At 38.5% G+C, this 23,240-nt stretch overlaps 2 protein-coding genes across 5 annotated transcripts in view; both read right to left on the bottom strand.

Moving 5' to 3' along the window:
* Positions 1-23,240, bottom strand: part of adgrf6 (adhesion G protein-coupled receptor F6) — a 69,777-nt gene that overhangs the window by 45,205 nt on the left and 1,332 nt on the right. The window contains exons 2-3 of one of the 4 annotated variants that reach the window (XM_049480851.1): positions 12,485-12,631; positions 4,480-4,626 (exon numbers count right to left, since the gene is read on the bottom strand). The gene's annotated coding sequence lies outside the window, so the exon portion shown is untranslated. Of the gene's footprint in view, positions 1-1,405; positions 1,553-3,335; positions 3,483-4,479; positions 4,627-12,484; positions 12,632-23,240 lie in introns of all 4 variants that reach the window. The other 3 variants (XM_049480852.1, XM_049480848.1, XM_049480912.1) reach the window with 3 other exon arrangements.
* The window catches only part of LOC125780475 (uncharacterized), a 52,107-nt gene continuing 37,690 nt past the window's right edge, over positions 8,824-23,240 (bottom strand). Inside the window, exons 20-26 of the mRNA XM_049480914.1 lie at positions 19,327-19,500; positions 19,079-19,108; positions 18,781-18,930; positions 13,637-13,810; positions 13,360-13,389; positions 12,975-13,121; positions 8,824-9,069 (exon numbers count right to left, since the gene is read on the bottom strand). Of these exons, the coding sequence (XP_049336871.1) occupies positions 8,861-9,069; positions 12,975-13,121; positions 13,360-13,389; positions 13,637-13,810; positions 18,781-18,930; positions 19,079-19,108; positions 19,327-19,500 (914 nt within the window). The 3' untranslated portion in view covers positions 8,824-8,860. The remainder of the gene's footprint in view (positions 9,070-12,974; positions 13,122-13,359; positions 13,390-13,636; positions 13,811-18,780; positions 18,931-19,078; positions 19,109-19,326; positions 19,501-23,240) is intronic.

Raw genomic sequence — 23,240 nt, 5'->3', positions numbered from 1 at the left:
CTGTCAGTTTAAACTATAGCTTGCTAGCTACCATTATCTGGTGCTCACCACTTAATATGTGGTGCTCAACACCTAGTATGTGGTGCTCACCACTTACTATCTGGTGCTCACCACTAACTATCTAGTGCTTACCACTTAATATCTGGTGATCACCACTTACCAATGCATGGGTTGCTGATACTGATAGACTGGTTTGAGTTGGTCACATTATATCCATTCAGACATGTGCAGATGTAGCTTCCATTAGAATTACTGCAGTTTGCATTTGGACCACATACTTCAGGAACCCAAGAACACTCGTCCACATCTTCATTAAAAAAAAAAAAAACAAAACAAACATTTAAACACTATCAATTCAATATTATTTTGCAGTAGTAGATTTAGATGGCTAAGCTAAGTGGATCCTTGTTACTTATTTTAACAAAATAAATTTCTTATAAATGCATTGTGGCAATATGCAGTCTAAGGGGGTGTGAGACTGGAAACTTGTATAGGTGCATACTGATTGTTAAATGTACCTGTGCATGGGTTGCTGATACTGATAGACTGGTTTGAGTTGGTCACATTATATCCATTCAGACATGTGCAGCTGTAGCTTCCATTAGAGTTACTGCAGTTTGCATTTGGACCACACACTTCAGGAACCCAAGAACATTCGTCCACATCTTCATTAAAAATAGAAAGAATCAATATCATAACGTTGATGGTGTTGCTCAAATACAGTGCAGAGTAAAACAGAATTGTAACCTCTGACATAATTATATAAAACAATAAGTCACAATGACACATAGGCTTTTCAGATAGCAGTTACAATACCATTGTATCACTCAAGCAAATGTTCAGAAGGCTCTTGCCGAGGTTAAATAATGATCTAGTTTAGATTTTTTTAGCCGCTTTCTTTCTTGGGCATGTCTATAACTCACGGAGCACCTGAAGGGACATGGTGTATTTTTTTTTACATTGAAAAAGTGGTGAGCACTAAATACTAAGTGGTGAGCACCAGATACATGGAGGTGAGCACCATATACTAAGTGGTGATCACCACACTTTAAGTGGTGAGCACTAAAATTTTAAGTGGTGAGCACCACATACTAAGTGGTGAGCACCAGATAGTATATTTACTGCACTCTACATGACTTCACAGACTGCTACGTTGTGCTGTGCACATGCTCTGCAATCCTCCATCCAATTATCAAAACCATAATTATTTAGCTGCTATTTGTGATCTCATGTAGGCTGCGTTTCAAAGATCTAGCTAGCTAACCTAACGCTAGCTAAGTTACCTTACCTTAAAAGGCTTGCATTGCTTTCAGTACAATATATGGTAGGCATGGGTGAAAGTAGCCTCTGAAGGGGAGTGTAAGACTGTGAATTTGTACAAGTGCATACTGATTGTTAAGAGTACCTGTGCATGGGTTGCTGATACTGATAGACTGGTTTGAGTTGGTCACATTATATCCATTCAGACATGTGCAGCTGTAGCTTCCATTAGAATTACTGCAGTTTGCATTTGGACCACACACTTCAGGAACCCAAGAACACTCGTCCACATCTTCATATGAATAAAAGACAAACATTGCGAAAAAAAATGTAAATAAAAAAGACACATCATTTTGGTGCTGTAAAATGACGTTAAATCTTTTCCTAATTCACTGGTAAACTGTTATTGTGTCTTTGAAAAGAACATACTATGTGGTCCAACTTGCGAGTGTAACTCATAGGACTAAGCAGAGTGTCATCAACAGACAATGATGACACTGCTGGTCTGTGATTGGTAGAATGTGATAGGCTGAGAGTACAAATTTTGGATGAATCCCAAGATGAAGAGATTTTTTATTTAATTCTTGAGCCCAAAACTTACCAATGCATGGGTTGCTGATACTGATAGACTGGTTTAAGTTGGTCACATTATATCCATTCAGACATGTGCAGCTGTGGCTCCCATTAGAATTACTGCAGTTTGCATTTGGACCACACACTCCAGGAACCCAAGAACACTCGTCCACATCTACATTAAAAATCAAAAACAAAACGAACATTTAAACACTGTCAATTAAATATTATTTTTGCAGTAGTAGATCTAGATGGCTAAGCTAAGCTGGATCATTGTTACTTATTTTAACAAAATAAATTTCTTATAAATGCATTGTGGCAATATGCAGTCTGAAGGGGTGTGAGACTGGGAACTTTTACAAGTGCATACTGACTGTCAAATGTACCTGTACATGGGTTGCTGATACTGATAGACTGGTTTGAGTTGGTCACATTATATCCATTCAGGCATGTGCAGCTGTAGCTTCCATTAGAATTACTGCAGTTTGCATTTGGACCACACACTTCAGGAGTCTCAGTACATTCATTCACATCTTCAAATGAATTGAAGAAAATTATAAATTAGAGGAAAAATTAATAAAGACACTTCAAAACATTGTCTATGCTGTAAAATAACATTACATATTTTCTTGATCCAGTTGTAAGACTGTTATTGTGTCTTTGAAAATGACATAGTGTGTTGTACAACTTGTGAGTGACAAAGCAGAGATAATTGAACATGTGAGATGAATGTTCTAAGTCATATCAACAGACAATAACATTACTGCTGGTCTGTGATTGGTAGAATGTAATAGGCTGAGAGTCCAAACCTTGGATAAAACCGAAGATGATCTCGTGGAAGTTTAGATGATTTTTACAGAAGGCAGAAGGCAAACATTCCATAATTTAATTCTTTGCTTATCCATGGAGCTCACATTTTTGGGTAATTTACTGGCTTTATTTGCATCCCAGGCTGTGTGCCTGAGAGGAGGTCAATGGGCTGGTCCAATGCGCAAGCTGCACCCGTTGCCTTCAGGGCCCAAATGAGAGTTGCACTATCCCAGTATGAGAGGTGTTGTGTTGTGTGAATGAATGCCAGTTATATAAGTAATTAATTGAAATATGTTCCTGAATGACGCTTAGTAGATGATATTAAGGTAGAGTTGAAGGTTTTTTGTTGTGAATTTCTGCATAAAATGTTGTTTAGAAGGTGGCTGTGAGCGCTTAGTGCTTAGCATCATTGTAATGTGATAGTGAATGTTTTTTTTTTAATTTACAGCCACACACTTACACCAACTGAAGTTTATGTGCTGTAACTGCTCTGAATTACCAGCGAAGTAAAGGGAGACAAATTCTTGCCTCCCTCATGTGCTTTTACTTGCAGCCCAGAGTGAATGACACTAGTTTTGAACCCAGTGCCTATACAGTCCACAATATGTACATCCATACACATTGATTCATTTCTAAGATTGTTGAAAGTTTTGTTGCCATATTAGTTGATGGTAAAATATTGTTAAGTGTACCTGTGCATGGGTTGCTGATACTGATAGACTGGTTTGAGTTGGTCACATTATATCCATTCAGACATGTGCAGCTGTAGCTTCCATTAGAATTACTGCAGTTTGCATTTGGACCACACACTTCAGGAACCCAAGAACACTCGTCCACATCTTTATTAAACAATAAAAACAAAACAAACATTTAAACACTGTCAATTCAGTATTATTTTGCAGTAGTAGATTTAGATGGCTAAGCTATATGGATCTGTGTTACTTATTTTAACAAAATAAATTTCTTATAAATGCATTGTGGCAATATGCAGTCTGAGGGGGTGTGAGACTGGAAACTTGTATAGGTGCATACTGATTGTTAAGAGTACCTGTGCATGGGTTGCTGATACTGATAGACTGGTTTGAGTTGGTCACATTATATCCATTCAGACATGTGCAGCTGTAGCTTCCATTAGAATTACTGCAGTTTGCATTTGGACCACACACTTCAGGAACCCAAGAACATTCGTCCACATCTTCATATGAATAAAAGACAAACATTGCGAAAAAAAATGTAAATAAAAAAGACACATCATTTTGGTGCTGTAAAATGACGTTAAATCTTTTCCTAATTCACTGGTAAACTGTTATTGTGTCTTTGAAAAGAACATACTATGTGGTCCAACTTGCGAGTGTAACTCATAGGACTAAGCAGAGATGATTGAACATGTGAGATGAATGTTCTAAGTCATATCAACAGACAATGATGACACTGCTGGTCTGTGATTGGTAGAATGTGATAGGCTGAGAGTACAAATTTTGAATAAAACCCAAGATGATCTTATGTGGAAGTTCGAATGGTTTTTACTTTTTGACCAAGCAGAAAGCTAACATTTTAGGGTTTAATCTTTGCTTAGTCTTTAACCATGGAGCTCACTTTTTAGGTAATTTCTTGTCTTTCTTTGCATCCCACAAACTCCCTTTCCGCCAGGAAGATTATTTTAAATAAAATTTGCAAAATCTATTATTGGACTCATTTCTTTATGGTATCACTCACACAAACAGTGGCAAATATCTAGATTTATTTTTGGTTCAGTAAGACTTACTGCACAAATATTATTCTTAAATGTCTTAAATTGAAAGATTTGTTGCAATACTCATCGATTGTAAAGCATACCTGTGCATGGGTTGCTGATACTGATAGACTGGTTTGAGTTGGTCACATTATATCCATTCAGACATGTGCAGCTGTAGCTTCCATTAGAATTACTGCAGTTTGCATTTGGACCACACACTTCAGGAACCCAAGAACACTCGTCCACATCTTCATTAAAAATAGAAAGGATTACTATCATAATGTTGATGGTGTTGCTCAAATACAGTGCAGAGTAAAACAGAATTGTAACCTCTGACATAATAATATAAAACAATAAGTCACAATGACACATAGGCTTTTCAGATAGCAGTTACAATACCATTGTATCACTCAAGCAAATGTTCAGAAGGCTCTTGCCGAGGTTAAATAATGATCTTGTTTACATTTTTTTAGCCGCTTTCTTTCTTGGGCATGTCTATAACTCACGGAGCACCTAAAGGGACATGGTGTATTTTTCATGTTGAAAAAGTGGTGAGCATAACATACTAAGTGGTGAGCACCAAATACTAAGTGGTAAGCGCCAGATACATGGTGGTAAGCACCATATACTAAGTGGTAATCACCATATATGAAGTGGTAGGCACTACATACTAAGTGGTGAGCACCAGAGAGTATATTTTTTGTACTCTACATGACTTCACAGACTGCTCTATTGTGCTGTGCACATGCTCTGCAATCCTCCATCCAATTATCAAAACCATATTTATTTAGCTCCCATTTGTGATCTTATGTAGGCTGCGTTTCAAAGATCTAGCTAGCTAACCTAACGCTAGCTAAGTTACCTTACCTTAAAAGGCTTGCATTGCTTTCATTACAATATATGGTAGGCATGGGTGAGAGTAGCCTCTGTGTTTGGGGTGTGTGTGTGTGTGTGTGTGAGTCCAAAAGCTTTTTCTACAAAATGATGCCTCCTGCCTTGTGCACATCTTATAAGATTTAGCTGGCTTTTGTTCGCTCTGGGCTTAAAGTTACCTTTAGCTACCGTTAGCTAAAACATTCCCCACTGAAATGTAGTAATTAACATTAGCTAACATATTTAACGTTAGCTAAAACATTCCCCACTGAAATGTAGTAATTAACATTAGCTAACATATTTAACGCTAGCTAAAACATTCCCCGCTGAAATAAAGTAGTTAAATTAGCTAGCCTAGCTAATGCTAGCTAAAACATTCCCCACTGAAATAAAGTAGTTAAAATTAGTAGTTAAAAACGTTGGCTAAAACATGTCCCACTGAAATAAAGTAGTTAGCGGTAGCTAACATAGCTATCTAACAACTTTATTACACTGCATAGCATCTGTCAGTTTAAACTATAGCTTGCTAGCTACCATTATCTGGTGCTTAACATCTAGTATGTGGTGCTCACCACTTACTATCTGGTGCTCACCACTAACTATCTAGTGCTTACCACTTAATATCTGTTGATCACCACTTACCAATGCATGGGTTGCTGATACTGATAGACTGGTTTGAGTTGGTCACATTATATCCATTCAGACATGTGCAGCTGTAGCTTCCATTAGAATTACTGCAGTTTGCATTTGGACCACACACTTCAGGAACCCAAGAACACTCGTCCACATCTTTATTAAACAATAAAAACAAAATAAACATTTAAACACTGTCAATTCAGTATTATTTTTGCAGTAGTAGATCTAGATGGCTAAGTTAAGTGGATCTGTGTTACTTATTTTAACAAAATAAATTTCTTATAAATGCATTGTGGCAATATGCAGTCTGAGGGGGTGTGAGACTGGGAATTTGTACAAGTGCATACTGATTGTTAAATGTACCTGTGCATGGGTTGCTGATACTGATAGACTGGTTTGAGTTGGTCACATTATATCCATTCAGACATGTGCAGCTGTAGCTTCCATTAGAATTACTGCAGTTTGCATTTGGACCACATACTTCAGGAATCCAAGAACATTCGTCCACATCTTCATTAAAAATAGAAAGAATCAATATCATAACGTTGATGGTGTTGCTCAAATACAGTGCAGAGTAAAACAGAATTGTAACCTCTGACATAATTATATAAAACAATAAGTCACAATGACACATAGGCTTTTCAGATAGCAGTTACAATACCATTGTATCACTCAAGCAAATGTTCAGAAGGCTCTTGCCGAGGTTAAATAATGATCTAGTTTAGATTTTTTTAGCCGCTTTCTTTCTTGGGCATGTCTATAACTCACGGAGCACCTGAAGGGACATGGTGTATTTTTTTTTACATTGAAAAAGTGGTGAGCACTAAATACTAAGTGGTGAGCACCAGATACATGGTGGTGAGCACCATATACTAAGTGGTGATCACCACACTTTAAGTGGTGAGCACTAAAATTTTAAGTGGTGAGCACCACATACTAAGTGGTGAGCACCAGATAGTATATTTACTGCACTCTACATGACTTCACAGACTGCTACGTTGTGCTGTGCACATGCTCTGCAATCCTCCATCCAATTATCAAAACCATAATTATTTAGCTGCTATTTGTGATCTCATGTAGGCTGCGTTTCAAAGATCTAGCTAGCTAACCTAACGCTAGCTAAGTTACCTTACCTTAAAAGGCTTGCATTGCTTTCAGTACAATATATGGTAGGCATGGGTGAGAGTAGCCTCTGAAGGGGAGTGTAAGACTGGGAATTTGTACAAGTGCATACTGATTGTTAAGAGTACCTGTGCATGGGTTGCTGATACTGATAGACTGGTTTGAGTTGGTCACATTATATCCATTCAGACATGTGCAGCTGTAGCTTCCATTAGAATTACTGCAGTTTGCATTTGGACCACACACTTCAGGAACCCAAGAACATTCGTCCACATCTTCAGTAAAAAAAGAAAGAATTAATATCACAATATTGACGGTCTAGGTTAAATACAGTGGTGATCAAAATAGAGTTCTAATATCTGACATAATAATCCAAAACAATACGTCTTGCTGAGATGAACTAGCTACTTTTTTACTTACAATATGGATTTGTACAAACAGTATCTTGGAAAAAGTATTCAACCCCTAAAAGTCTCCATATTTGTCTGGAAAAACGACACATGGGCTTTTTCAGATAGCAGTTACAGTACCATTGTACAACTGAATCAATTTTTAGGAAGCTTTTGCTGAGGTTAAATAAAGATCTTGTTTAGGGTTTTTTCAGACGTTTTCTATTTTGTGCATGTCTATACCTTTATCTCTTTTTTTATATATATTTTTTTTATTTATTTTCAATTATAAAAAAGTGGTGAGCATAACATACTAAGAGGTAAGCACCATATACTAAGTGGTGAGCACTACAGTTTTAAGTGGTGAGCACCACATACTAAGTGGTGAGCACCAGAGAATATATTTATTGTACTCTACATGACTTCACAGACTGCTCTGTTGTGCTGTGCACATGCTCTGCAATCCTCCATCCAATTATCAAAACCATATTTATTTAGCTCCCATTTGTGATCTTATGTAGGCTGCGTTTCAAAGATCTAGCTAGCTAACCTAACGCTAGCTAAGTTACCTTACCTTAAAAGGCTTGCATTGCTTTCATTACAATATATGGTAGGCATGGGTGAGAGTAGCCTCTGTGTTTGGGGTGTGTGTGTGTGTGTGTGTGAGTCCAAAAGCTTTTTCTACAAAATGATGCCTCCTGCCTTGTGCACATCTTATAAGATTTAGCTGGCTTTTGTTCGCTCTGGGCTTAAAGCTACCTTTAGCTACCGTTAGCTAAAACATTCCCCACTGAAATGTAGTAATTAACATTAGCTAACATATTTAACGTTAGCTAAAACATTCCCCACTGAAATAAAATAGTTGAAATTAGCTAGCCTAGCTAATGTTAGCTAAAACATTCCTCACTGAAATTTAGTAGTTAAAGTTAGTAGTTAAAAACGTTGGCTAAAACATGTCCCACTGAAATAAAGTAGTTAACGGTAGCTAACATAGCTATCTAACAACTTTATTACACTGCATAGCATCTGTCAGTTTAAACCATAGCTTGCTAGCTACCATTATCTGGTGCTCACCACTTACCAATGCATGGGTTGCTGATACTGATAGACTGGTTTGAGTTGGTCACATTATATCCATTCAGACATGTGCAGCTGTAGCTTCCATTAGAATTACTGCAGTTTGCATTTGGACCACACACTTCAGGAACCCAAGAACATTCGTCCACATCTTCATTAAAAATAGAAAGAATCAATATCATAATGTTGATGGTGTTGCTCAAATAACATGAAGTTCATGTAGCGTATCTGTTCTGCCAATGATGTTTTCTGAATCTCATGTTACAAAGAATAAAATCAACTGGAAAAGTCAATTCTGACAGCATTTAAAGATAACACCAGAACATGAATGGGATAGATATGAACATTTAAGTGCAAAGATTATTTCTAAATAGAAGAGTGTGCATTATTCGACCATTCCCACATCAGTTGTAAACATATAAACTGCATACTGATTGTTAAAAGTACCTGTGCATGGGTTGCTGATACTGATAGACTGGTTTAAGTTGGTCACATTATATCCATTCAGACATGTGCAGCTGTAGCTTCCATTAGAATTACTGCAGTTTGCATTTGGACCACACACTTCAGGAGTCTCAGTACATTCGTCCATATCTTTAAATAATAAGTTAAAACACAATGAAACATGGTGTACTGAAAAGCATTATAGTTATATTATTTACGTTTTTCAAGTCAAACAAAGGTCTGGATTAAAAAACAGGATTTCTTTTTTATATTTGTTATTTCAGAGAAGAAAATTCTTTAAAACAAACTGTATGCCTAGAATAAACAAATGGATATTTAAAATATTAATATTTGTAGATTTGCACTGAATGCCATCATTTAAAAATAGTTAATGCGCTGATTGTTAAGAGTACCTGTGCATGGGTTGCTGATACTGATAGACTGGTTTGAGTTGGTCACATTATATCCATTCAGGCATGTGCAGCTGTAGCTTCCATTAGAATTACTGCAGTTTGCATTTGGACCACACACTTCAGGAACCCAAGAACACTCGTCCACATCTTCATTCAAGAAATTAGAAAATAAATACTTGTCTTATGCAATATTTATTCCACTTTATTATGATCAGTGTTGGGCATGTTACTTTGAAAAAGTAATTAGTTATAGTTAATAGTTACTTCTCCAAAAAAGTAACTGAGTTACTAACGGAGTTACTTCAATATAAAAGTAACTAGTTACCAGTAAAAGTAACTATTGCGTTACTTCGCCCCGTAAAAAAATGAACAAAAGAAAAATAAATAATATAATTACTATTATTAGTAGTAAAATAACAAACAAAAATAAACCCAAAATGTTGACAAAAATATAATCTAACGAATATTTAAAAAATAAGAAACGAAAAACTCCACAGGACCAAAGAAAATTACTAAGACTTGTAATACTGAAAAAAAAAAAACGGAAAAACCAAATACGCATCTGGGGATAAAAGTTAAACAAACCAAACCACACTCAAAGGAAAAATGTATATATAAACAAAACAAAAGAATGGACAAAAACAACAATCTCATTTAAAACAATCACAGGCTTTTTGTGCAGAATAATAAAAGTTTTGGTTAGTTTCAGTTTCAAATCATGAAAACAGCTCACCAAAACCTTAACCTATACTTTATATTTGACAATATTTGATTAACTTACAGTTCCTTACTTTTTATTTAACTGAACTGAGTTTTATATTATTTATAGCCATAATTCAGCTCCGCACTGCGAAAGAGAGAGAGAGAGAGAGAGACAGCGAGAGCGAGAGAGGCGCAGCGCATGTTGCCTGATTTCTCTTGATTAATTATCAGTACATTTGTTGGCTTTAGTGAGTTTAATAACATGAATTTAACTACACTTGTTCGACCTTATTTATTAAAACGTTTTTCTTTTAGAAGAGAGATGTTATTCTGCATAATGCCGCGCGCGCTGCGCCAAGCACCACTTTGCGTGCCTGATATTTTAGAGGCTGGACGAGACTTTAATTCATGAATTAATAAATGTAATCTTTTAATAAATTTGCCCTGGTGATAAGAAACAAATTCTAATGTATAGCTTTATATTTCTGTGTATTTCAAATGTTTTAAGTTTTATATAATTGACGGGCAGCACCACACGCCAGGGTGACAACATGCTTTATTTTTCAGATATAAAAGTGAAATTATATTTACTATTTATATTATATTATAAATAATAGCAAAGTTAACTAAAATAAATGTATGTTCAGTCAAAGTTCTTTTCTCTTTTAATTTTTCATTTTAAAAACTCTGAGCATCTGTTGAAATTCTTAAACAGCAGAATGCCTGTCTGCTATAAAAAGTTTCAGTTATTTAGTCTGTGTACTAAACATAAATACAAATCCTTATAACTGACAGAAATAAATATACCTATAATAATGTATAGTTACTGTGCAGAGTTTTAAGTATATTTAATTTTTTTAGTTGATTGCTGAAGGCTCTGGGTGAGCTTTATTTTTCTGTGGTAAAGAAGGGCAAAGCTTTTTTCCGCCTCCAAGATAGAAACCACCAGAAATTTACCACAACACACGTCATTTCCAGACCACCACACCCATCAGCGTTAATATATTCCAAAAGTCCAACGCTATTTTAAGGACGTGTGCAAGGCGTAAAAATAGATTGTTGACAGAGTGTACGATGGCAACGCGTCACGCTACACGCCTTGCGTGGGGTGTATGATAGGGCCCTTTGTCTGTATGTGCGAAGTTAAAAAAAAGTTAATTCAGCTGCTAAAGTAATGTGCAGTAACGAGGTGTCGGAAATAGTAACGACGTTATAGTTACATTCAGAGTAATTAGTTAGATTACTCGTTACTGAAAAAAGTAACGGCGTTAGTAACATCATTTATTTCAACGCTGTTACTCCCATCACTGATAATGATTACTCAAATAATGGTGTTTATCACAGTAGAACAGTTAATGAACATCTGTGTATTAGAGGCGAAAAAAAAGAAAAGCATTTGTCAGGGACTGTGTGACATTGTCACGTCTGGTGCTGTAGGCACTCCTGATCCTTCCACACTGAGCTCCAACGGAGGTTTACAGCCAACAACTACCTGCTTCCACCAGCAAGCCCCGAGTATTAATTACCCCACAGTATTTAAGGGCGCTTCACGAACTCTTTGGTACCGCGTATTGCCTGGTTTATACCACTTTACAAAGCGTTACCCTATTGTATGTGTTTTTCTGTGTATGACCTTGCTTTTGTTTTTCTCGACGCCGAATTTTTGATTATCTCTGATTGTGACTTTTTCTGTGTATGACCTGGACTGTTTCACGTTTTTTGATTATTGGATTATCTCTTATGTTGGCATCCTCGTGTTTGAACTCTGGACTGTTTCTCACTCATGGTATGTTTATTCCTACGTTGCTTCTGTTTACCGGTGCTCTATTTGTTTCTGTACGACTGTTTCTCTGCCCTGTATTTCAATAAATAACCCATTATACTGTATCTGCGAGTCTCTGTATTCTGTGCACACCATGACAGACATGTAAATTGAAGGTCAGAAACGTGTGTAGTACAGTGGTATATAAAAGTTTAGGCTCCCCTGATAATTTTTATGATTTCCCTTTAAAAATCACTGGTTGTTTGGATCAGAAATTTCAGTTAAATATATCATATATCAAATGAACGCAGTGATATTTGAGAAGTGAAATGGAGTTTATTGTTATTTCTGAAAAAGGAGGATCTACTAAATATTGATGTATTTTTTCCATTGAGGGTGCCCAAATGTATGCACCTGAATAATTTAGTTTAATGAATTATTGCACACTTTTTGTAAAACCTATAAACCTATTTCACTTCTCAAATATCTCTGTGTTCATCTGCTATAAGATATATTTAACTGAAAATTTTGATCTAAACAATCAATGGTTTATAAAGTAAAATCATGAAATATATAAGGGGTGCCTTATATAGACTACTGTATTTGCTAATAAAATACCACTTTTTACTGCTATAATTCTCCATATCTATTAGCTGAAAACAGAAAAAGCAGCCATATTAAGACATACCTCTGCACGGGTTGCTGTTGTTGGGAAAATAATTTAAATCTGTTACATTATATCCATTCAGACATGTGCAGCTGTAGCTTCCATTAGAGTTACTGCAGTTTGCATTTGGACCACACACTTCAGGAACCCAAGAACACTCGTCCACATCTACATTAAAGAAAGAAAGAAAAAAAAGAAAATTAGCTTTTAAAACTGTCTATTAAATATTTTTCCAGTCCTGGATTCTAAAGTGCTAAGACCTCTGCACAGATTTATGGTACAATAACAAAGAAGCATCCATGACAATTTTTTTATAGATTGACATTCGTAGTTTTTAACAGTATTATAAGGGCTCACCTAGAAAGGAGATTAAACATAGGTTTTATTGTTCACAGCATCACCACCTATCTTGGTGAGCTACCTAATAGAGACAGTTAAAAGGACCCAAGGACAGAGTAGACAAGACTGAGAGCAGATTGAGTCAAACTGAAATTAAACTGATTAAGAGTACCTGTGCATGGGTTGCTGATACTGATAGACTGGTTGGAGTTGGTCACATTATATCCATTCAGACATGTGCAGATGTAGCTTCCAAAAGTGTTGGTACAGTTTGCATTCAGTCCACACACTGAGGGACTGTAAGCACATTCATCCACATCTTGACGAAAACAGATCGGGACAGAAGAGACATTTTAACCATGATCTGAAATCATTGTGCTCTATTGATCTAGTATGGGTATCAATTCATTAAGGCTCAAATGCCTTTATAGTATTTTCTACTCAATCACATATGAAGTCAGAGTGGTAAACATACATTTGTAGTTTTGTTAGCTAGCTGAAAAAGTTATGTAACGCAATTATTAACTGACTGATCATTTAGAGGTGTAGTTATTTACCTGGTGTTGGAGTTGGACATACTGTGTTATCTATGAAACAGAACAAACATTGTTATACAAACAGACTCTAACATTATCTGACGAATAGAACAAATGCTGCTCAATTACACCCCATACATATTTAATAACTATTAATAATTAAAAAGACCTTTATTCATTCTAATAATAAATGATTCTAATGCAGGACATTTAGAATGGAGAGCATCAAACAAAGCATCGAACAAAGAAGTGTCACACCACTGCTTCAGATTGTTATTTATTTTCAGTGTATACATACTGATCAGCTCTGTGATTGGCTGGCAGAACTGTCCATCATTTGGAAGACCACTGATGCATCCACAGGTGTTATCAGTGATCACATCACAGGTTCCGTATTCTGTACACTTGTTACACGGCCAGAAATATTGATCCTCACACCGGCACTGGTATCCAGTGTTGTTCAAAAGACACACTTTGAATGACAGAAGCACAAAAAATAAACATCATTTAATCCAATAGTTCAGCTGAGTTTACTGTTGCAATCTTGTTGTAAATTTTAAAGCAATTTTCTTACAATGTTACAAAATTATAATAAAAAAACAAATTTAATTTAAAGCAAAACCATCAAAACATGATACTAATAGATGAAGTTAAAAAAAAGATAATATTAATGTGTGTAATGTGCAGATTAAAGAGCTGATTGTTTCTATAGATTTTACAGATGATGGGGGCGCTACTGAGCGATGGCGTGGTAGGCTGCACTGCCCAACAGCTCCCGTTAATTTTTACTTTTAATTAAGTTTAAACAACGCACCAGTACCTCTTTCAGCGCACAGGCTGTGGCTTAGGTTCAAAGAACAGTCTGGGTAACTTTTCGTTCACTTAGAAAGATGGAAAGTGACCGGACAACAAATATGGTGACGGCAGAATCTGGTGACTTGTTAACAGCTCACACCGATAACTTAGTAGGACCAAGATTCCCTGAATGTAGAGCTATCAGTCCAAGAGATACAAGAAACTATTTAGGAGCTAAAAAAAGGTAAAGCCCCAGGCTCAGATAGCTATCCAAGTGAGTTTTACTTAATATTTAATGACATTCTTGCTCCTTATTTACTTAAGATGTATTTCTTCTTATCACCCACACTCAATGAATCCATAATTACAGTGCTCCCTAAAAAAAGGAAAGATGTTACTGAGGTGAATAGCTATAGACCAATCTCTCTCCTGAACTACGATAAAAAATACTAACCAAAACCCGGGCAATTAGGCTTAATCAGTTAATAGGCCAACTTGTTCATTCCGATCAGACAGGATTCATCCCAAATAGACACTCTTTTTATAATTTGCGGCGCCTTTTTGATATAATCTACTCCCAATGCGGCGATAAGGATGATTTAGTTGTTTTCTCTTTGGACACAGAAAAGGCCTTTGATCAGTTAGAGTGGCCATACCTTTTTGCAGTTTAGAAAAAAAATAAATTGGGTGATGAATTTGAATCCTCGAAAAGAATCCTGTATCATCGGCGAGAATAATCACAAATAAAAATTTGTCTTCCCTACTTCATCTACACAGAGACACGAGACAGGGGTGTGCTCTTTCACCCATGTTGTTTGCTTTGGCCCTAGAACCTCTAGCCCAGGCCATTCGTTGTAATACTGATATTCAGGGTTATGGCACGGGAGATACAATAGGTAAGATTTTACTCTTCACAGATGATCTCCTTCTCTTTGTAAGCAATCCACAGTCTTTAATCCCAGTTATTCTCAAACTAATTTCAAATTTTGGTCAGTTTTTTGGCTATAGAATAAATTGGTCTAAAAGTGAACTAATGCCAATCAGATTAAACAATATCTCTGATGTTCAACGTTTCCCTTTTAAGATAACGCTGAATAGATTTACATACTTGGGAATAGTCATCACTAAACATTATAAATCTCTATTTCAAGCTAACTTTCTCCCTTTCTTGAATTACAAGGTAACATTCAATTTTGGAAATCCCTTCCTATCTCCAGAGTCAACGCTATAAAGATGTCTCCTTGCCACAAATACTTTATTTATTTCAGAATATTCCCATCTTTCTCCCAAAGGCTTTTTTTAAGCGTTTGGACTAAATTATCCTTCCATTCATATGGGATTATAAAGTTCATCATATTAACAAAAAACATTTATGTGAATCAAAGATTCAGGGTGGGTTGGCCCTCCCCAATTTCATGTTTTTAGTGTTTAGGTCTCCACACAGTTGGGGACCTCTACATGGGGGACAATTTTGCTTCAACTGAACAACTTCGGAGTCAATATGACCTACCCTCTAGTCACTTTTTCAGATACCTGAATGTCAAAGACAATCCAGTAGGGGTTATAGCCGCAATGTTGCTGTCCCTTTTGTTACGTCTCACTGAACAGCACAGCGGACTGTGCGCCGGGACACTGAACAGCACAGCGGACTGTGCGCCGGGACACTGAACAGCACAGGGGAGTCTGCGCCGGGACACTGAACAGTACAGCGGAGTGTGCGCCGGGACACTGAACATCACAGGGGAGTGTGCGCCAGGACACCGAACAGCACAGCGGAGTGTGTGCCGGGACACTGAACAGCACAGGGGAGTCTGCGCCGGGACACCGAACAGAACAGCGGAGTGTACGCCGGGACACTGAACAGCACAGCGGAGTGTGCGCCGGGACACTGAACAGCACAGCAGAGTGTGCGCCGGGACACTGAACAGCACAGGGGAGTATGCGCCGGGACACTGAACAGCACAGGGGAGTGTGCGCCGGGACACTGAACAGGACAGCGGAGTGTGCGCCGGAACACTGAACAGCACAGCAGAGTGTGCGCCGGGACACTGAACAGCACAGGGGAGTATGCGCCGGGACACTGAACAGCACAGGGTAGTGTGCGCCGGAACACTGAACAGCACAGCAGAGTGTGCGCCGGGACACTGAACAGCACAGGGGAGTGTGCGCCGGGAAACTGAACAGCACAGGGGAGTGTGCGCCGGGACACAGAACAGCACAGGGGAGTCTACGCCGGGAAAAACTGAACAGCACAGGGGAGTCTGCGCCGGGAAACTGAACAGCACAGGGGAGTGTGCGCCGGGACAGTGAACAGCACAGGGGAGTCTGCGCCGGGACACTGAACAGGACAGCGGAGTGTGCACCAGGACACATAGCAGCACAGCCGAGTGTGCGCCAGGACACTGAACAGCACAGCGGCTCACTCGCGCGCCGGCACAGTAAACAGTACAGCGGCTTGCTGTTCAGTGTGCCGGTGCACACTCCGCTGTGCTGTTCAGTGTCCCAGTGCACACTCCGCTGTACTGTTCAGTGTCCCGGCGCACACTCCGCTGTGCTGTTCAGTGTCCCGGCGCACAGCACAGAAGAGTGTGCGCCGGGACACTGAACAGCACAGGGGAGTATGCGCCGGGACACTGAACAGCACAGGGTAGTGTGCGCCGGGACACTGAACAGGACAGCGGAGTGTGCGCCGGGACACTGAACAGCACAGCGGAGTGTGCACCCGGGAAACTGAACAGCACAGGGGAGTGTGCGCCGGGAAACTGAACAGCACAGGGGAGTGTGCGCCGGGACACAGAACAGCACAGGGGAGTCTGCGCCGGGAAAAACTGAACAGCACAGGGGAGTCTGCACCGGGAAACTGAACAGCACAGGGGAGTGTGCACCGGGACAGTGAACAGCACAGGGGAGTCTGCGCCGGGACACTGAACAGGACAGCGGAGTGTGCACCGGGACACATAGCAGCACAGCGGAGTGTGCGCCAGGACACTGAACAGCACAGCGGCTCACTCGCGCGCCGGCACAGTAAACAGTACAGCGGCTTGCTGTTCAGTGTGCCGGTGCACACTCCGCTGTGCTGTTCAGTGTCCCAGTGCACACTCCGCTGTACTGTTCAGTGTCCCGACGCACATTCCGTTGTGCTGTTCAGTGTCCCGGCGCACACTCCGCTGTGCTGTTCTGTGTCCCGGCGCACACTCCCATGTGCTGTTCAGTTTCCTGGCGCACACTCCCCTGTGCTGTTCAGTGTCCCGGGTGCACACTCTGCTGTGCTGTTCAGTGTCCCGGCGCACACTCCGCTGTCCTGTTCAGTGTCCCGGCGCACACTCCGCTGTGCTGTTCAGTGTCCCTGCGCACACTCCGCTGTGCTGTTCAGTGTCCCAGTGCACACTCCGCTGTACTGTTCAGTGTCCCGGCGCACACTCCGCTGTGCTGTTCAGTGTCCCGGCGCACACTCCGCTGTACTGTTCAGTGTCCCGACGCACATTCCGTTGTGCTGTTCAGTGTCCCGGCGCACACTCCGCTGTGCTGTTCAGTGTCCCGGCGCACACTCCGCTGTGCTGTTCAGTGTCCCGGCGCACACTCCGCTGTGCTGTCCAGTGTCCCGGCGCACACTCCGCTGTGCTGTACTTCCGGTATCAGTGAGACGGAACAAAAGCGACAGCACAGCAACATCGCGGCTATAATTGGCTCTCAGACTATGTAAGAAAACACCAACCTAATTTTGAAAAAGTCAAGCATAGCGTTCTCGATAATTTTTTTAAACTGTGTGACTGGGCAAATCATGCTATATCAGGGTTTTATGATATGCTATTGAGTCATAATAAACCATCCACTGATACCTTTAAAGAACAGTGGGAGCAGGAATCTGTGGGAAAAGGCTTTGGAAGGCATTCACACATGCTCAGCAAATACAAGACATTTAAGCAATAGAACATGAGAGGGAGTGTGTTATCACGAATAGAACCGTAGATCATCATAGCCGTGATGTTATTCGTGATAACACACTCCCTCTCGTGTTCTATTGCTTTTATACAACAGTTTTTTTTACAAAATGAATTAAGAAAATAATTCAAAGAACTTAGGAAGAATATGGCTTAATATGGACTGTGCCTTCCCCCCACAAGTAGTTCCACAAGAACTGTCACAGAACTGAAACTTAACTACAAAACAGTGTATGGTTCATACAGACTAACACCACGAAAGTTAGCTTGAAATAATTGGGAATAAGTGAAGATGGTAATGTTAGGAGCGTGAAATAACGCTAATACTCTCCTCTCCTGCTCTGTGGACTGTGGTTAGGTTAGCGTAGCTTGCTTTAGCTCAGCATTAGCTTAGCTTAGCCTAGCCTGGCTGGTTAGCGTTCCGGCTGTCAGACGGCAGTAACGGAGCGATTTTCTTTCCCTTTTTTCCACAAAAGACGAGTTGTGTGGGTGGGGGTTTGTGTGGGTGGGGGATAAGGTTAATTAGTGTGTTTATTGTTTGTGAGTTACTGTATTGGTTTACTATTTGTGTTATTTAAAATTCGGGAAGATACATTGTACTATTTGTAAATGTTGAATACGTATATACTCCTGTTTAATAAACAAATGTTAAAAGAAAGAAAGATTTTAAGCTGAAAATCTCTGCACAGAGCGAGAGGTCAGTTACCTGTAGTGATGTTGAGTTCAGTGATCTGAAAATCACTTATTCCAAAAGGTAAACTGAGATTTTGCTGAAGAATTCTCAGCTGATTAAGAACTGCTGCATCCAGAGTGTCAATCTCAATCTCCACCATATACTCAGTGGGAACTGGAGGCACTGCAGACATCAATCAAGAAAAAAACAGATTTTAATTTCATTACAGTGATTTAAAAGAGCTAAATTACTAAATATTCATATTAAGAAGAAGGATTCTTTTAAGATAGTATACAGTGAAATACAGTGAAATTTGAACAGGCTGTTTTACCTGTTGTAGGAATCAGACATGGTGTGGTATCTGTAAAAAATCAGAAACAAAGATCTGAACATTGCATTTAACCCAACATTAACTCCATGAGTCCTTATCATTCATAAATTATAAATTATAATGATTAATTATCATTAATAAAGTCCATTTATTGATTATGGTTTATGCTTAATAGGGATGGACGGAAAATATCAAAGCACAAAATACAATGTTAATAGGTTCTTGCTGTTGTTTCACATCATACATACTGGTGAGCTCTGTCAGTGGTCTGCAGAACTGTCCATCATTTGGAATATCATTGATGCATCCACATGTGCTGCCACTGATCATGTCACAGTATCCGTAATGTATGCATGTGTCACATGGCCAGAAATACTGATTCTCACACCGGCACTGGTATGCAGTGTTGTTCAAAAGGCACACTGTGAATCACAGACGCACGTTATTATTATTTATTTAGGGCAAAGAGGGCCTGTCACAGTTTGTGGCATAATTACTTCGAATATGTTTATAAAAGCAGAAAAAATCAATTCTGCTAAAAAAAAAAAAAAGAAATAATGATATCTTAGAAGAGAAAATCTCTGCACAGAGCGAGAGGTCAGTTACCTGTAGTGATGTTGAGTTCAGTGATCTGAAAATCACTTTTTCCAAAAGGTAAACTGAGATTCTGCTGAAGAATTCTCAGCTGATTAAGAACTGCTGCATCCAGAGTGTCAATCTCAATCTCCACCATATACTCAGTGGGAACTGGAGGCACTGCAGACATCAATCAAGAAAAAAACAGATTTTAATATTATGACAGTAGTCTGGCTAATCATCTGGAATATTTGAAACAAAATACAATATAAAAAAATCTATTTTACTGCTATGCTTCGAGTCTACAAAGGCTGTTAGTGAGGCACGTTGTCAGGGGACTCAGGCAAACTTGACAAAGAGGTCTAGTTCTGAGATGGAGGATACCATAGGGTCTAAGGCTGATTCTTTCAGCTTGGGTTTGACCCTGCAGTTTCCCGCCTTGTTAGAGACTATTCTATAGCCTTTCACTGCTGTCTGTTATGCTTGTGGTTGAAAAGGTAACCGGCACCTCCCAGTTGCATGGATGGAGTCCCCTGAACAGTGGTGCTGTTACTGGTCACCATTCAACAAAGATGCGACAGTGAACTGAGGTTTGGCAGGTTTTATGCTGTTCACACAGCTGAGCAGTGATTACAGCTGGGGATTCTGGGACCTGGCGTTTTGCACTGAATGCCATCACTCAAAAATAGTAAAAGCAATGATCGTTAAGCGAACCTGTGCATGGGTTGCTGATACTGCTAGATTGGTTTAAGTTGGTCACATAATATCCTTTCAGGCATGTGCAGCTGTAGCTTCCATTAGAATTACTGCAGTTTGCATTTGGACCACACACTCCAGGAACCCAAGAGCATTCGTCTATGTCTATATAAAAAAAAAAGAAATGAAGAAAGAAAGGACATTTTAACTACTGTCTAATAAACAACTTTCTTCAGTCCATATTCCTGGAGGTCTAACTCATAAAACACCTGAAACACTGTTAAAGGAAGATATCTGGTGCAGAACTGCTCTTTCTTTGTCTTTAGAATGATACACATTTGTACGTTTAAGAGAAGAGAGACGATTGAAAGCAGAATGAAAGAATAATAAAAACAGCTGAAATTGTATAACATGAAGTTCATGTAGCGTATCTGTTCTGATGTTTTCTGAATCTCATGTTATAGAGAATAAAAGCAACTGAAAAAGTATGTACTGACAGCGTTTAAAGATAACTAGAACAGGACTGGGATATATATATATATATATGTATATATATATATATATACGTATATATATATATATATATATATATACGTATATATATATATATATATGTATATATATATATATATATATATACGTATATATATACATATACATATACGTATATATATATATATGGACTTTTAAGTGTGAAGATGATTCCTAAATAGTAGAGTTATCATCAATTTAAACATTCTCACACCAGTTATAAAGATATTCACATCACACCGCATTTGGGAAACTAGGCACTGACAGTAAAATGTACCTGTACATGGGTTCTAACATCCGACATAATGATATAAAACAATAAGTAATGCTGAGATAAATTAGACATGTTTTAACTTATGATAAGGGTTTGTACACTCAGTATTAGAGCTTAGATCGGGCCCAAAAAATCTGACCCAGCCTGCAACTTTTTTTTTTAGACAGTTGTTATTATGATTTGTTACTTAGGTTATAATAGTTTTGAATGTTTCATTATAGTTATTTTTTTCCCACTTTTTCTCCTCCAATTCAGTTAGTTTTAATTGGTTTTTAGAGTGGGTTTGCTAGTTTACATCACATCAGAGAGATAAATCTGAGAAACACATAACAAACTCAAAAATAAACTCTACAGGTTTCACTAATTTTCACCAAAATGATCAACTATGTGAGGGGGAGAGAGAGAGAGAGAGAGAGAGATTTATCAGTTCATCCTCCCGCGCAGGGTGTTCAGGTATATGAGCTACTCACAGGTAAAGGTTCTCACAGCTGCTTCTCATAAGGATTTGTAGCTGTGTAGTTTATTCCTCATACTGTATCTCCTGTTTCACTACAGAACACGTGCTTTTATCTCCCTCGCACTTATATTCTAATGCCATTCTGCACCTCCCTCAGGGTTTTCTGTTGTTATTTTGCAGCTAGCGCGAGCGCTCTAAACAAGAACTAACGCTACGGACCGCGAGACTCCCTGCAGAATCCGGCTCCCCTTTGCGAGCAGAATCACAACACCGCCCTCTGTTAAACTGCTGGAGTGGAAACAGCACTTATAAAAGAATTAACAAACAAGAAAAGTGTATTCTATAAGTAATGTCAATTCGTTTTAGTTAGTTTTATAAACTCTCAATACAGTTCCAGTTAGTTATGCTTTTTTCTTTTAATTACTGTTTTTATTAGTTGTAGTTACCGAATATGTTTTTCTACTTTCATTTTTCGTTATTTCATTCGTTTTCGTTAACAATAATACTTGGTTACTTAGCCATATTGTGATTATCACACCAGAGCTATATATAAAATAAAAATCGCATTAAAAAACATGCCTATGTCACAGACTATTTTCTGGAGCCTGACCTGACCCGGCTCGAGGAAAGTGGTGGTAGATCTTGGGTCGGGTTTGGGCAAGCTCTAATCAGTATCTTAAAAGAAGTATTCAACCCCCTTAAAAGTCTTCATATTTGTCTGTAATAAATTCACATAGGCTTTTCAGATAGCAGTTACAGTACCATTGTACAACTGAAGCAATTTTTAGGAAGCTTTTGCTGAGGTTAACAAAAGATCTTGTTTAGGTTTTTACAGCTGTTTCTATCTTGTGCATTTCTATACCTTTATCTCTAATTTTTTAATAGCTCACATCTCCATTCACTGGTTTACAACATTATGTGTGACTGGGGACACATGGTGTCTGTTGACAAATAATGTATTTAATTTTTTTATGGATTCAAATTATTGACGAAGAGATTTTTTATTTAATTCTTGAGCCTAAAAAACTTACCAATGCATGGGTTGCTGATACTGATAGACTGGTTTGAGTTGGTCACATTATATCCATTCAGACATGTGCAGCTGTAGCTTCCATTAGAATTACTGCAGTTTGCATTTGGACCACACACTTCAGGAACCCAAGAACATTCGTCCACATCTTCATTAAAAAAAGAAACAAAAAATAAAAACATTTAAACACTGTCAATTCAATATTATTTTTGCAGTAGTAGATCTAGATGGCTAAGCTAAGTGGATCATTGTTACTTATTTTAACAAAAGAAAATTCTTATAAATGCATTGTGGCAATATGCAGTCTGAGGGGGTGTGAGACTGGGAACTTGTATAGCTGCATACTGATTGTTAAGAGTACCTGTGCATGGGTTGCTGATACTGATAGACTGGTTTAAGTTGGTCACATTATATCCATTCAGGCATGTGCAGCTGTAGCTTCCATTAGAGTTACTGCAGTTTGCATTTGGACCACACACTCCAGGAGTCTTAATACATTCATTCACATCTTTATTAAAAAAATGGGAAAGAAATTAAGATGAAAACTTTTAATCACTGTCAAATAAGCAACAGTTTATTTTTCAGTTCATATTCAAAA

The sequence above is a fragment of the Astyanax mexicanus genome, chromosome 1 (genome assembly GCF_023375975.1).
Source record: "Astyanax mexicanus isolate ESR-SI-001 chromosome 1, AstMex3_surface, whole genome shotgun sequence".
NCBI classification, from domain to species: Eukaryota; Metazoa; Chordata; class Actinopteri; order Characiformes; family Acestrorhamphidae; genus Astyanax; species Astyanax mexicanus.
Note: the sequence above shows the minus strand (reverse complement) of the source record. Positions and strands in the feature narration are given on the sequence as shown.